At 28.6% G+C, this 15,655-nt stretch overlaps 2 protein-coding genes across 4 annotated transcripts in view; both read right to left on the bottom strand.

Annotated features, from left to right (window-relative positions):
• LOC101497959 (calcium-transporting ATPase 3, endoplasmic reticulum-type) overlaps positions 1-7,003 on the bottom strand; it is a 28,945-nt gene extending 21,942 nt beyond the window's left edge. The window contains exons 1-9 of the mRNA XM_027334482.2: positions 6,782-7,003; positions 5,761-6,110; positions 4,911-4,961; positions 4,745-4,778; positions 3,511-3,528; positions 2,911-3,047; positions 2,529-2,603; positions 1,378-1,423; positions 53-145 (exon numbers count right to left, since the gene is read on the bottom strand). Of these exons, the coding sequence (XP_027190283.1) occupies positions 53-145; positions 1,378-1,423; positions 2,529-2,603; positions 2,911-3,047; positions 3,511-3,528; positions 4,745-4,778; positions 4,911-4,961; positions 5,761-5,793 (487 nt within the window). The 5' untranslated portion in view covers positions 5,794-6,110; positions 6,782-7,003. The remainder of the gene's footprint in view (positions 1-52; positions 146-1,377; positions 1,424-2,528; positions 2,604-2,910; positions 3,048-3,510; positions 3,529-4,744; positions 4,779-4,910; positions 4,962-5,760; positions 6,111-6,781) is intronic.
• A 6,605-nt stretch (positions 7,004-13,608) lies between these two features.
• LOC101498288 (uncharacterized) lies at positions 13,609-15,425 on the bottom strand. 3 transcript variants are annotated; one of them, XM_027334457.2, is made up of 5 exons: positions 15,343-15,425; positions 14,558-14,825; positions 14,283-14,366; positions 14,120-14,198; positions 13,609-13,882 (listed from the first exon to the last, which is right to left on the bottom strand). In XM_027334457.2, exons 1-5 carry the CDS (start codon positions 15,345-15,347, stop codon positions 13,854-13,856), a joined length of 465 nt encoding a protein of 154 aa, XP_027190258.1. In that variant the 5' UTR covers positions 15,348-15,425; the 3' UTR covers positions 13,609-13,853. The 3 variants fall into 3 exon arrangements, with proteins under 3 accessions (XP_027190258.1, XP_004501512.1, XP_004501513.1); XM_004501455.4 differs by lacking the exon at positions 15,343-15,425 and having other exon boundaries at positions 14,558-15,200; XM_004501456.4 differs by lacking the exon at positions 15,343-15,425 and having other exon boundaries at positions 14,120-14,195; positions 14,558-15,199.
• Between the last annotated feature and the right edge of the window lie 230 nt (positions 15,426-15,655).

Below are 15,655 nucleotides of genomic sequence, written 5' to 3'. Positions count from 1 at the left end.
AACCAAAACAAAATCAACTTTCAGCATTCCATGTTCAGATACTCAAGTAAACCAGTTTGTTTTAGGCACCGCATAACCAGCTCACCAGAAACTTCCACAATATCCCCAGGAACAAGTTCAGTTGCAGGAAGTATCGAAAAACAACCTGCACGAAATAGACTCCCACACTTCAAATTTTGTATGTCCTGAACTAGCTTTAACCAATTATTTAAAAATACCCATAATATCATCATGCTAAAGGGAAGAAAACACAAAACAATTTGAAAGCATGAAGTCTAATGATTAAACTACAACTACATGGGAAGGGTTGAGAAAACGGAGGTAGACTGGATTGCAGGGGTTTGAAAATATACACACATCCACAAACTATACCAAGTGAACGTTAAAACTCTTCACGAATGTTTTCTGTTTCTTTGTTTCCGTTCTTTTTTAACTTTTTTGTGACGGATTGGGATGTCTACTCCAAGTATTCAGAACAGCAACAATAACCAAAGTCCTTTTCCACTCGAAATATGGCTTACTATTGCAAGTTGCAACAATGCCAGCAGTAGGGTAATACTACCTTGTTTCACAAACTCTGAATATGAAGAAAACTTTTGAAATATGCAGAGATACAACAACAAATAACATACTAAAGGTTTGTCAATTGTCAACAATGGACACACCATTAGCCATAGATTACGTGAACAAGCCAAGTATAGATTTGTAATATATTTCCCAAGGGAATAGAGAAAAGAAATGGATCTAACCTAAACTGTTATCGGTAGGACAAAACATAGGTGTATTTCCTTGGGTGCTATTTTTTTGGTTCTCCAATCACAATTCAACACATTGACAGTGTATCTAGTGGTATAAAGAGAATCGTTTTAAATTTAAAAAAAATTGAAAAATTTGATGTGTCATGGTATAAATGGTGAACAGCACTAACGGTGCCTACAGAACAACACCTAAGTTTTGTTCTGATAGAAATTATTCATAAAAGAGGCAACAACAACAAAGTACCTTAAAAACTATCCCACCCTTTATTTAAATAAAGGTTGTTATTATATGGATCAATTATACAGAGCAAAGACACCGTATTTGATTAAAGTTCTCTCCCCTTACCCACTCCCACACCTCAAAAAAATAGGAAAAAGGATAGAAAGTACTAGCAAAAGCCTATCATCAAAATCAATTTTTTTACTATAAACGACCACCATTAGCAAGGTATTTTACAGAAAAATTGAGGTGAAACAAACTGCGCAGTGGCATGACATATTAGTTATTAAAAAAAAGGCAACACTAGTTTCCATCAAACATATCACAACCAATAAAGTGCATCAAACTATCATACTACTCATGCTACATAGAATCAGACAGGTATAGAAGTTTTGTTACCATTTCGCAAGACAGTTGCCACATCAGCTTGATAGGCACGTAGCTCCTAAGACAATGAAAATATATGGGAATAGATGAAAGTTTGTTCAACTTGAAACAACAAACATAAGAGAATTCGACAATAAAACTGACCTTCTTGTAACTAGTTTTGATTAGGCATATCATGTAAGGTATGCGATAATACTATCCAATATTTAATTATGTGTAGTAAGATTGGATAAACAATTCAAAAAATAACATTTTAAACATAATACATTTTAATATGAATATACTATATTTACATAAATTTGGTATGTTATATTTACTTCTGGAGGAATAATACCCTAAATTATAGAAGAAAAAAATCATGACAAATGTATACATTTAATAAATAAAAAATCAGGTCTTCCGTTTAAAGATTATAAAATTATAACAAAAATTGAGACACAGTAGTAAAAAGTGACAAATATTTTGGTGAAAAAGAGGAGCAAAGCTTCCAAGTCAATGACAAATTTAACAAGCTCTTGCAAGAGCATTGAATTCTCAAGACAGTCTACAGCTGATGTGTGTAATATCTTTTTGATGATCAAATAAACTAGCTCTTTTATTAGCAGAGTTTAAAATTTAAATTAATTTAAATCTCATGGTATATGTAGTTGAATAATTTAAAAATACGATTTTATTTAGGCTAGTCAAACTGACCTGTTGGCTCATATTTTCTTTATTTATAAAATTAGAGTCTACAGTTAATTTATTTTTTTCTACTTGCACTAAAATTCTAAAGTAATTTACATTTAAAATTAATTGTCACATAAAATATGTGACAGTTTTTAGGGTTATAATTCATACCTTGTAATGTTGAAGTTTTTATATGAGCTTATACATCAAAACCTAGTCAAGTCTAATCCCACGCCTCAAGGTTTGATCAAATTATCCATCACTTTTATGTAAAAAGAATGTAATGGATAAGTTTATAAAATACAGTATTCACACCAAACAACTGATAAATTCATAAAATATTATTTCAGTTTATCCTATCAAGCCTAATACGGCATGCCAATCAAGTCCTTACCCTTAAATTTGGGAAAACTTATGCAAACCCAGTGAAATTTTTGATAATACAAAACTCTTATAGGCAAAATTGTTTGGATGTCTAATTTTATCAAATTTACCTCAAGAGCTTTTTCAGCATTTGTTTCTGTGATCACTCCCACAGCTGCATTGGCAGCCAATATCATCAGAATAACCTGCACGTGCAAAAAAATTGGAATCAGAAAAAATGTACAATAATGAAACTAATCCACTAATCAAAGATAATATTCCCAATATGATAAGGACAAGGTCATGCAGCATTCTACATGTGAACTCTACAACTTGAAAAGAACACAATCAGCTCATAATCTACAGCTGCAATTTAAATGCTACAGCTTTCACATCTTTGTGCTAAATTATTATTAAGGAAGGAACCCATTAAAGAAAATAAGTATTTCTCTGAATAGAAGAAACTGTCCACAAAAACATTAAACACAGCACATAAGTGCACAACAATCTTACAGAAGGCTCCAGAAATGCCATCAAGCCTGTTTCGCCATTAATTAATGCCAGAATAAATGATATAAGAGCGGCTGCTATTAGTATCTTTACAAGCAAATCATCAAATTGCTTCAAAACCAATTTCCAAAACGGAGCTCCTGCATTTCAAAATTGACAGGAATTAATTAGTTACAACAAGAATCACTTAAGCTTTAAACATTGAACAAAATATTACAGTATCACAAATCCAACAACAATGAACTGGAGCAAGAACTATGAACACCTCAATCGTATGAGATGAAGTTTCTAACAGTGGTAGTACAATCGTTAATGGGCTTTTTTGGATGACCCTCAAATTGCTTATATCCACAATACAATAAATCTAAATTAATTTATTTTTCTATAACTAGCACAGTCTTGACTGGCCAGAAAACAACTACCTGTCAAGCAAACACTAACATTTTCATCTATCAGATGCAATGTTGAAGTGTAATGGTGAAATATTGTCAATTAAGATCAAAAGCAAACCATACTCTGTACATGCACAACAATAAAAACCACTGAGTTGCCTTACATTACATATTATTTTTTAAAAAGTAAGTGCAAACACCATATACTTACTTTGATCTTCATGCAGCACTGTGTAGCAGGCAGATACCATGCACCAAAAGAAAAGGCAAGAAATGTTCAGAGATCAATAAAATAGCAACAAATTGAATATTGGAATAAAACAAGTTTGAACATATGCATAAGATTAACATCCCTATACTGTGATAAGCAACTTTTTTTAGGGACTCAAAATACTTGACTTTAAATTATAGTGAATCCGCTGAATTTGTATTCGTCCCGGATTTACTTTTCCTAATATAGGGAATTTTAATTTCCACCACGATAGGTGGAATTTTAAAGTTTCACTTTTCTTTTGTAACATTACTTTCTGAAACATACTGTGTTGTAACTTAGTACCCTCAAACGTCTCAAAACCCATTCATGATTTAAACCTTGGCTTATTCATTCTAGCCTTGAGTCAGCACACTTAAAGGGTTTGCATCAATTACCTCCTCTCTTGTCTCTTGTTAACATTTGGCACTCCTCTCTCATTCACATCTTTCAGTTCCCTTTCTTCTTTGTTAGAGTTTAGATGGGTTTGGAATGTTGTGTACGATGAAATGTTCATGCTTGTTTCAGGGTAAACTGCTAATAAAATGAGTATTTGTTATGTTCTGTGTTTGAAACAGTTTAGATCACATGCTTTGAGTTCGTAGCAAATGTTTTGAGTCTAGATTGTAGAACCGCTGTCAAGTACGAATCATAGCTTACTTTAAGTGAATTGGATCTGATTTATTTGATCCATTCCATATTCAACCAGTACCCTTTTCTATTTTTGGAATAACTTATTTGATTATATGGTGGGTGACACTCATGCATCTCAATTCAGCAGTCTTATTCAATTATGTATCCAATACATAAAAATCTTCTTTTGAGGAGTCTTAGTGAAGGAATTTTAATAATTTTATATATATAAACAAGGGATTTTATAAATGAAGGAAATTCAATCACTTCATAACAACAAAAGATTTTGAAAATGAAGGAAATTCAATTAAAGCAACTAAACTCCCTTGTATTTTAAATTCTTTCAAATTTTAAAATAGCATATCCCAGCTCACCCTTAATATACCAGGTTCAGTAGTTGGTTTTTGCCATCCTGTGTACCATCAATATAAACTAGGTTGTTACATCACTAATACAAATTCATTTGAATTTAAAACCACATTCCTTGATATCACTTGTCCATAAACCAAAAATTACTGAAGGAAAAAAAGTTAATAAGTGCATGGTCCTATTGAAGGCGTACCATTTGTACCATAAAGTCTACCATGTTGTACCACCTGGGAAAAAAAGAGAAAAAAAATTAATTATTTGGAACCACTAACATTGTGACCGAACATGGAGGATAAGGAAAACCCAACTACTCCTAAATCTGACCACAAAAAAAGGAAAAGAAAAGGAAATTGAAGTACCTGTGTGTCTGATAAACCCTTTATTGGGTCCACTCCAAAGAAATCAAGGACCTAATCAACCAGAAAAAAAAAATATAATATAGTAATCATCACCATCATTGTTATCTAGATGCTAAATGTAATAAATAAGTGAATTATCATTTCGGTCCTTCAAATTGTAGGGGTCAGACAATTCAGTCTTCAAAATTTACGAAATGACAAGTTAGTACCAAAAATTGAAAACTGGCAATCAATTTAGTCCCTCTGTCAGATTAGATATACTGAGTTGGCACATTTTTAGGGCATGCTTAGTTGGAGCATGTTTCCAAAATTTTGTTTAGAGCTTTCGTTGATTTTATATTTTGCGATCAAGAATCATCAAAATTGATTGACAGAGGAACTATATTAATTGACGACCTTCAATTTTAGGGACTAATTTGTTATTTCCAAAGTTTGGGGTACCAAACTGTCCGACCTATACAATTTTGAGGACTAAAATGGTGATTCACTCTATAACAAAATGACTCTAACAATCTCAGAACACGCCAAATCATAGTTGCAGAAAATAGAGATAAAAATTGATGCAGAATTTACAATCAATTTTGCAAGAAAATGTCACTGACAGCAGCAGTTTATCAACATTACCACATTGTGGGATCATAAAAATTCTTGTGTAAAGTATAGATACTACATAATAAGTTGCACAACAGAAAACAACCAATTTAACATTCCAAGCAGGTAGTGAGTTAGAATACCGACATTTTATATTGAAAACAAAAAATGTTCTGCATCCAGAACTTCTTTCTGAAGTTATAATAAGATTATGTGGTTTTAGCAGCAACAAGCAGTTAGATAAGCAGTGGGAGTTTACCTCGGGAATAGATCTACCAAAGGCGTCGTCCATGAATGGAGAATTGGATTGGAGACAAGAGCCTCACGAACTAGGCTTTGTGTTGCTTGAAGTTTTAGAGGGAATGAGAAGAAGAATGTTTGAGTGTCATGCCCAATTCTTCAATTTTCAGTCTCAGTGGCTTTGGGTTTTCCTCTGGCACCTATTACTGATATGGGGCAGCACCGCCTTTATAACAAATCAATGTCGTATTTGGCCTATTTCATCCCAATTGTTTTGGGATTTCTAGGGCTCGTTGCCAGTTAACACAACTCAAAACTTGGCATATAGATAGCATGCAGTAGAAGACCCTTGGAAGTTCACTTTGGCCTCTGCCAGCAACAAATAGTGCATTAGATTAAACTTCACTGTAGAACTAACTTATAATACACTTCCAAATATGTAGTTTCTTCAGAATCTAAAACCTAATGCAAAGGGAACGCAATGCAGGTGACTTTGAAAAATGAAATATGAATCCAATATAATGTCAAGTTGAACTATGCAAAGAAATCTAAAGAAAACACTAACTGCAGTCAAATCATGCTAAGAGCCTTTTTTGGATAGAACACAAACTACATTCAACAATAATAATAGAACTCGTATATTTCCCCCAATTATAGTTTTCCTCCAACTCAATATATAAGGAATCCATTTCTATCTATCTTTCCATTGCAAGAATTACTACTACTTCAAAATGAACATGAAAAACAGATTAATTAATAACCAGCAGTAGTAAAGGTTCACAAACAAAGGCATTAAGTAATACATCCATCACGCGACTATACCAAATTCAAAAAAAAATAAAAAAAATAAAAAATAAAACAACAGTGTGATTGACGAAATTTCTCAAATCATATTAAACAGACAGCGTAATTCGATTCAGCTAAGTGCAGGCAGAAAATAAAAGCATTCGAGAAATTCATTCATGGACAAATTTAAACACGCAAATCATATCTATAGAATGAGGCAAAAAAAATTGATCACACGGCGAAGGATTACCTACCTGAAATGGCTCGCCGGAGTTGCGATTTCTGGAATAGAACGGAAGAAATCGCAACGGCGGCGAATGGTGATTGGGATCTGAGGTGGGGTCCACGGGATGCGGTGGTTTGTGCTGAGAGAGAGTGAGGCGTAAGTGAGGGACAAAGGTAGAGAAAGTGTAGATTTGTTGTAAGAGTTTACTTCTCCATCATCTTACCGGTTTCTCCGCAGCGGAGGAGTTAAGTTTTTACGCGGGTCCCACTTTTTTTTTTCTTCCTTTATTTACTTTTTATTGCATCCAAACAAGGAAATACAGCTCGATGGCTTCGTTTCTATTTATCTTTTTTTCTTCTCTCGAATTTTTTTTCGTTCCAAACAAGGGGTAACTTCGTGCCGACTCATTGTGTTTTGGATGATCTTGGCCATTCACTTATAATCTTACAATTTATTATGTTTTAATATATTCATGCGCTTTAAATATAGACGGTTGGATTCTGATCAAAGGACCTAAAATCTATCGACGCAGGAGTTCTTTGACGGCAGGGGGTCGAGATCTTTACAATCATGGCTTTTTTCACAATATTGTAAGTATTTCTCCAACGTTGCCCAAAGTTAGACATATCTAAAATTATTATTCATTTATATATATTTTTATAAAACAATTACATATATTATTACTACACTTTTATACTGAATAAATACAACATAAAATAAAAATGTGATAGATCCAATAGTAAAAATATCTATATACTAATGAATAAAAAAATAACTCATATCAAAATTTGCATTTCATTTTCTCCATAAAGTATAAAATAAATAAATGTCAATTGTATTAGAGGAAATATAATTCAATAGCGTATATAGAATTAAGATGATCAAAATCGAATATTAATGAATACATAAAAATTTACGAATTTATAACTTTTGATATCAAATCAATTCAATAATAAATTTAAAATTTGATAACTTTGTAATAGAACCGAATTAAGACACGTAGATTCTCAAAATTAGAGTAAATTTGTGTAGATTCACACTATATTATGTTCTTACCTTAATTTAAAATGTTGGTCCTATTTTTAAAGTTTAACTTAAAATCCCACTTTACAATATTCTCCAATACCTTATGCATTATCTCTCACTTCAATATATTCAGCAATTTATGCATTATAATAAAGCAAACATAATAAATTGGCAAGTTTGATACGTGTCAACAGGTTAAAAAAATGTCAAATTTCTATTAATAGAAATAATATGTGTTTAAGTTTGAGAAATTAATGACCAATTAAAAAATAAAAGGAATGAATTAAAAATAAAAAGTTTTTTTTGTAAGAAAAGCATAAAACTTCTGTTATATCACGATCTTTGTGGACGATACATCCGTTGAGAATTTAATGGTCAATTAAAAAATTAAAAATAAAATACAATACACCAGTTTTTTTTATCCGACCGTTGAGAAGTTAATGGTCAATTAAAAAATATGAAAAATAAATTAAAAATAAAAGATTTTTTTTAAGAAAAAAATAAAACTTCCATTTCATGAGAAATGCAGAAGTGAACGACCAATTAAAAAATAAGAAAATAAATTAAAAATAAAATATAATGCACGACCTGACATTTCACATTTTATGGTTGAGAATTGAGTCGCAATTGAAAGGTAATTATTTTTAAAGCACTACTTTAGCAACCGCTACTTCAAATTAATTTAATTAAAAAAATTATTCTTCTTAATTCGCCGTATTCCGTTAACCGTCTCTAATGATCTCTCATTTTTGTGTTTATCTTTCTCCGAAAAAAACAGATTTTGTTGCTTCAATTTCTCCAAATAAGGATTCATGGAATTTGGTTGATAAAGTTGTGACATTGTTCGTGTCAATGTCAAAACATAAATTTTACGCTGGAAATGGTCTTGATGGGTGATGTTAAGGTTCAATTCTTTTGTTTATAAATTCAAATTTTAAATTATACAAATCTTATTTGTTATTACCAAATATGTGTTTCATATTTTTAGGGGATAAAATTGAAGCAATCGTGAGCTTTTATTTTTGGATTTGAGATTAACATTCTTGAAGGAGCTATCTACAACAAATTTGTGGGGTATATGAAACAATGGAACACTATTTAATATTGAATATGCAAAATGGCACACATCAATTATTTTGGTAGATGTGTTCACATGAATTACTGGTAAATTTATTTCATTGTTATTTTATTCTATTTATAAATAAAAAATTACTATTTTGTTATATATATTTTATTATTGTTTATGTTTTTAAATTTTGTTTAAAAAAATTATACATTTGTGTATGTATATTTATAAGATTTCTCCCACACATAGTTGTTGTCGGTCTTAATAATTTTGATTATAGTTTATCTAATAGACTGTGTTGCCACATAGTTGTTATCCGTCTTAATAATTTTGATTTTAGTTTATCTAATAAACACTGTTAGCACAAAGTTATATTGAAGAGAAAAATAATAATTTACTTAGGTAAATTAATTTACATAGGCGCCATTAATTCAAGTTAATTTTCAGCGAGGAGAAAAATAATAATATATTTAAATAAATATAAAATTTATTTAGGAATTAAAAAAATTACAATTCATTATCGATTCGACGGTTTTTATATAAAAGTAATGGTTTTTCAAACTTAACTACTGATTTAACAAATTTGTTCCACCACGATTTGACGAGTTTTTGTGAAAGTGTGTAATGATTTTTTTAAAACTACTTTTTATGTTAAAATAAATTATAAATTAATAAGTAGTAATAAAAAAAGAGAAAAACATCAATTTAGTCCTTAAACTCTATCTCCAATTTAGTCCATAAACTATAAAAAAAATATAATAAATAGTCTCTGAAATTATCATTAATACATCAATTTAATTTTCTGAATTATCATTCATTCTTATACTTTTAAAATAATTGAGAGACTAAATTGATTAAAAAAATTGTTTTATAAATAAAGGGAAAAACAAAACAGAATTTGTTGAGAAAATTGCATTGATAAAAAAAAAAATTATAAATAAATAAAAGAAATTGATCATTAATCCATTGATTTAGTTTGTGAACTATCATTCACTCTTATAATTTTAAAATAACTGAGAAAATAAATTGATGTAATTTTTTTTATAAATAAAGAAAAAACAAAATACAGAATTTGTTGAGGAAATTGCATTGATAAAAAAATATTTTTATAAATAAAAAAAAAATGATCATTAATCCATCACTTTAATTTATGAACTATCATCACGCTTTTATAACTTTTAAGATGATTGAGAGATTAAATTGATTAAAAAATTGTTTTATAAATAAAGGAAAAATAAAAGATGGATTTTGTTGAGAAAATTGTATAGATACAAAAAAATTAAATAAATAAAAAATTGAGAATTTAGACGAAAGCAACATGTGTCATAAATTCTTAAATTGATAATTTGTTAGAATATTTAATTCCCATAAGAGTAATATTTAAAGATGATTTGCTTTTTAAATTAATTTTAAAATTATTAAATAAAAATGTCATTTATTTATCTTTTTTTACCAGTTCCTATCTCTAGGGGTGAATATTTTGAAATATTTAATGCTTCATACTCCACATTTCATTATTACTTTGTTTACTTGATACTTCATAGTGTATAAATTTTTACATTTCATTACTTTATTTACTTAATACTTCATAGTGTATAAATTTTTAGTTTCACACGTTCTTGAGTCATCAAGGTCTAGATAACTTTGTAAACATTAGTGACAAATATATTTAAAAACTCTTGTCGAAAGAGGCAACTCTCTTTATTGCTCGCAGAATGTATGCTATGAAAAATTATGTTAGCAACTCTCTTCCATATGTTGGTCTTATCCCTACACCCACAGATGTTTTTATCCATAAAGTACGTACACCAACGATTTAAGTTGTTTATGTATTTACACTGTTATTATTTTGTTATATTTATATAAAAAAAATGATAAACATATAATATAAACAAAAGTGATGTATTAATAATAATATTTGAAAGAATGCAGAAAGGGCAGGGTATGAGATGACTATTGAAAAGATTGGGTGGTGTCCGTATCCTAAAAATCCAAATTATATTTCTAATAGATCCATGGGTTGGTTTGAGTCTGAGGAGGATACAGAAACACTTTGAATAAAAGATTTTGTTGGATATCATATAAAAACAAAAACAATAATTGTACCAAGTGTTATGTATGGATGAGATTTGAGGTGGGTAGGGCATGAGATGAGATGGTGGTGGGGTTTGGCTGAAAATGAAGCTTTGTGTGTTGGTTTCATTTGGATACGTTGTCTATTTTAGGAGTCAAGCAGCTTAGGTTGCCTTATTTACCCACCCAAGGTGGTTGAGAGCTAGCCTGGCAATAGCTTAACTTAATTAAGTGGGCCACAACTTTTGCTTTCTTAATATACATCACTTATACTCTAGACCAACTCCTAAGTGGTTTAAGTAGGGTTTAATTGTAAATCGTAGACCATTATTTTAAAAAAAATTAACAAAATCTTTTTATTTTTTTCAGAAATAATATTTTATAATTATTATTGTTTTTATAGATAAAATAATAGTCTTATTAATGTTAATTTAATATAAAATATATATTTAACTTTTCTACTTTATCAAACGAATATTATTTAAATTATTATTTTAATTATAAAAATAAAGATAATTAATTGACATTTTCTTTGAAGCTATTAGAATTTTAAATATTTTTTTAAGTATATCCATAGTAGATGTGGTTGATAATCAATCTAAAGAATGTTTATTTTGATTAAAAAAATACTTTTAAATTGATTATTCTGTATTTTAAAAGCTCTTGAGAGAATAAATGATGGAGAAAAAAAACTACCTGAAATTTGTCTTATATAATTATTCGTGTTGATGACTAGTCACTAAAAACTGCCCTATCTCTCTTTCCTTCTGTCTGTCTTGCTGGCTTCTTCCTTTCCTACAAATGGAAATCCTTTTCCTTGGATATTGGCTATTGAAAAATACATACAATATTTAACTTATATATAACTATAGTCTTCCGGCTTTGATGTGTCGCCAAATTATAGGTTTATGCTACTTAAGATTTTAATTTAACTTTTTGTGTGATTGTTTTCATGGCAAAAGGCTTATGCCGTGCATCTAAGAAAAAATTATTCTAATGTATAGTTTCATTGTAATCACATGTCTAGGGTATTATGAATGTGGTTCCAAACATTCATTCAATGTTGGTATTCGTGAGACAAAGTTTTAAAGATTAAATAAATTTTTAGTATTTTTATAAAATATTATACAAATTGTTCTAGTTATAGGTTAGAGTGATAATATATATATTTTGGATAAATTTCTTTTATATATGTTTATAACTTTGTAAAAAGATATTCTACAGAAAAATAATTCAAAAATTGATTTATAAATTTACATTTTTGTTATTTTTATCTTAGGTTTATGATATTTAATAAATTCATATTTAATTCTTCTCAAATTAAATACTTTTAAATTTATGTAAATTAATTTTTTATAATGTTATAAATATAGTTGCAAAAAATTATTAAAAAATTTAAATAATTAAACCAATTAAACGTATTTCATTAAAATAGGACTACAACTATTTGTATGATATTTTTGTAGGGATTAAAAATAAAATTTTATTTTATATGAACTAAAAGTAAAATTTTAAAATTTTATAATGATTAAAAACTTATTTAACTCAAATTTTAAATAAGGATTGATAACTAGATATGATCTTATTGACACTCTAATGCCTTTTGGGATAAAGATCATCTTCATTTTTTTTAAAAAATTTGAGATATTCTTAGCTATAATTTTTTGATATATATAAATAATAGGTTTAAATGCACTTGGTTCATCTATTTTGTCAATAATATTTTGAATGATGTAACACTTTTATTAATTACGTGACACTTAGAGGACATATGTGAGTTGAATATTTTGTATGTCGTTATTGTTGTAATTAATTTTATTTATATATTAAATTAAAAAACAATTTATTTTATTTTATTAACTATTAAAATATTTTAACTTTATTAATTTTATTTATCTTTTTTAATAATTTTAAAATTTAAAATATTTATAATTTTATTTTTAATATTTAAATTGGTTACATTTTTAATATTTATATATTAAAATAAAAACTAAAATTTTAAATTTATTTATTTTACCCAATAATAATTCAAAATTTTAAAATATTTAGATATTTAACATTTTATTTTAAAATATAAATAAAACAAAATTAATTACAATAATAATGAACTTAAAAAAATATTTTATCTAAGTCATAAATGTCATATAAGTGTTACATCATAATGAAAATATCACATAATAAACAGTGATGGAGGACAAAAAAAATTTAAATAATTAATCAATAGAGGACCAAAAATTAATTTTAAAAATAATTGACTAAAAATACATTTTTGATTCAAGAAAATAAAAAATACTTTTAAATATAAATAATGATTTCGAAAATTACCGACATTAATTAAATATTTATACACCAAAATTATTAAAATTGAAGAAATAAAAAAGATATCGATTTGAACTTTAGCACCTCCATTTGGATCTTGACCACAATGACAGCAAAATTATCTGCATTTTTTTATAATACTTTGTCATATAAAAAATTATCCCAATTATTGATGAACCTATAACATGATTCCATAAAAATTGCTCTACACAATTGATTTTTTTGTAGTATATTTATGAAATTCATTTTATGCAGAGCTGGTTCCTTTTTATGTACTTAATAGTTTTAATTTAGCTGAGCAGACCATTTATTTTCAATTGGTTTATGTTTGTTAATGGAAAAGAAAAGAAAAAGGAACGAAGTTAGACATGTATGGTAATAATTAATTAAATAATTGACTAAGAAATTGCAATGAGAAACCCTTTTTTTACATTGTTCCAAACTGCTTTGGCAATGGGACAGCATCATATTAAAAAAACAGCAAAATTACAGAGAAAATAGCTATTCCTTCTTTATTTGAAGCTAACCCTTTGACCTTTGTCCTCGAACACCTTGCATATCCTTTCATACCCCTTAATTTTAGCTTTTGCAGCAAAGAAAGCTACAGCTACAATTTTCATTTCCTTTCTTCTTCATTACAACCACCTAATAAACAATCCACACAATTTAGACCCTTCGTTAGCATTTTTTTATGTTCATGTAAGTCTTTCCAAGTTCAACATGTCATACGCTATCCAATAAAATCACACCACCTAATTTAATATGAATCAATTGTGTTTGAATTTGTAGAGATAAAGTACAAACAAAAATTCTACCGGAATTAAAACAAAAAAAATATTATAATTGCATATATTAATCATATTTAAACGGCTATTAAATCACCTGGTTCCTCTGAAGCTTGTTTTCCACCAAGAGAGCGCTCTAAGAAACTTGAATGCTTCTGTAATTTAGTCTTTCTCTGCTGAGAATTACAAATTTAGTTAAACACAATGGATATATATTGGATCAATTAATAATAAAACTTGAGATATATACATTTATTTACCTTTATTATTCTTGTTGCAGAGAAAGAAGGGGGAAAATCAAGTGTGTTCTCAACTGCTCCATTCCCTGGGAAATTGACTTTCATCTATTCAATTAAAATAAAAATCCATTAGCCCCACACACACACAAAATGTTGCTTAGGAGAAATTAGTTATGAACACACATATATAATTATGTGAATGAGAATATGTTCTTCGTGAATCATAACAGCTGATTTGAGTTGAAATCCGATAATTTTATTTTATTTTTTAATATTAAATTAGCATTGTGACTTGCCTTGGGATAATTAAGAACAGGGGAACTAGCAGTATCATCAAGAGGTGAAGGTTGTTGACTTTTTCTACCATATTCTTTGACTTTCTTTTTGGATTCTTTAGAAGATGAAGAATGCCAATTTACACAATAAGGTTGTTGTTGATAATCTTCCTCTACATGATAGTGTGGAGGTCCAGAAGAAGCATCAGAAACCATGGATAAATCTTCTTCTTCCTCTTCCTCTTCCATTGTTGCTCCTTTTCCTTCATATTCCACTTTCCCACTTTTCCTATGAAAATGTTTTTCAGAAAAAGAAGAATGGTTAAAGTAATTAGTCCAACCAGATTCACTTTCACTATTGTATTGTGAATTTGACATATCCATTTTTTTTTAAAAAGAGACCCTTTTCTTAATTTATTAGACAAATGCACTAAGATAGGAATAACTAACAAGACTCTTATATAGATTTTGGTAAGTGAGTGAATATGAGAGTAGAGTGGTGAAGAACCTATAGAGCTAGAATTTCTTTTGGTGCTTGTTAATGTGTTTGTTGACACAGTATAAGTAGAAGGAATAGAGGAAGGTGAAATAAATAAATAAATAAATAAATGATTAATTAAGTGACATAAAGAGGCAAAAAAGAGAAAGAGAGGGAAACAAACGAATCACACTAGAATTCTAAACTGCTTGTCCCTTTACTCACTCCTTTCGCCTTCTTATTTTATCTTTATGCGAATGAAATCAATATTTGCCAGTTGGCTTTGTGTGCATGTGTACTACAGTGTCAGTTAGTGTTGTAGACTCACTGCATAATGTGAGTGATTGAGAGAGAGAGAGAGAGAGAATGAATGAATGAAGAGAAAAGAAAGTGAAAGACAGAGAGATTATACATGGCTGAATTACCAATTACCATGATTCCATATATATGAACTCAACATAGTGCTTCTGTCCTTTCAAGTTAAAAAATAAATACTTTTTATTTATTTATTTATTTAATGTTTGGTACAGTTATCATCACTAATGATTTTTTAATTATTATATATTTTTCTTTCCATTAATGGTTAATAGAAAACATAGTACCAACAAACTAATTTATTTCAAGTATTGTGTTTTTTTAAT

This window comes from Cicer arietinum, chromosome 5 (assembly GCF_000331145.2).
Source record: "Cicer arietinum cultivar CDC Frontier isolate Library 1 chromosome 5, Cicar.CDCFrontier_v2.0, whole genome shotgun sequence".
In the NCBI taxonomy this organism is placed as follows: domain Eukaryota; kingdom Viridiplantae; phylum Streptophyta; class Magnoliopsida; order Fabales; family Fabaceae; genus Cicer; species Cicer arietinum.
The sequence above is the reverse complement of the archived record's forward strand: the minus strand, read 5'-3'. Positions and strand labels throughout refer to the sequence as shown.

Coding starts and splice junctions, on each gene's coding strand:
- LOC101498288 (XM_004501455.4), bottom strand. CDS start 14,920: ATGGATATGTCAAATTCACAATACAATAGTGAAAGTGAATCTGGTTGG. Junction 14,199..14,282: donor CTGCAACAAGAATAATAAAG/GTAAATAAATGT, acceptor TGTAATTCTCAG/CAGAGAAAGACTAAATTACA. Junction 13,883..14,119: donor ACAAGCTTCAGAGGAACCAG/GTGATTTAATAG, acceptor ATTGTTTATTAG/GTGGTTGTAATGAAGAAGAA.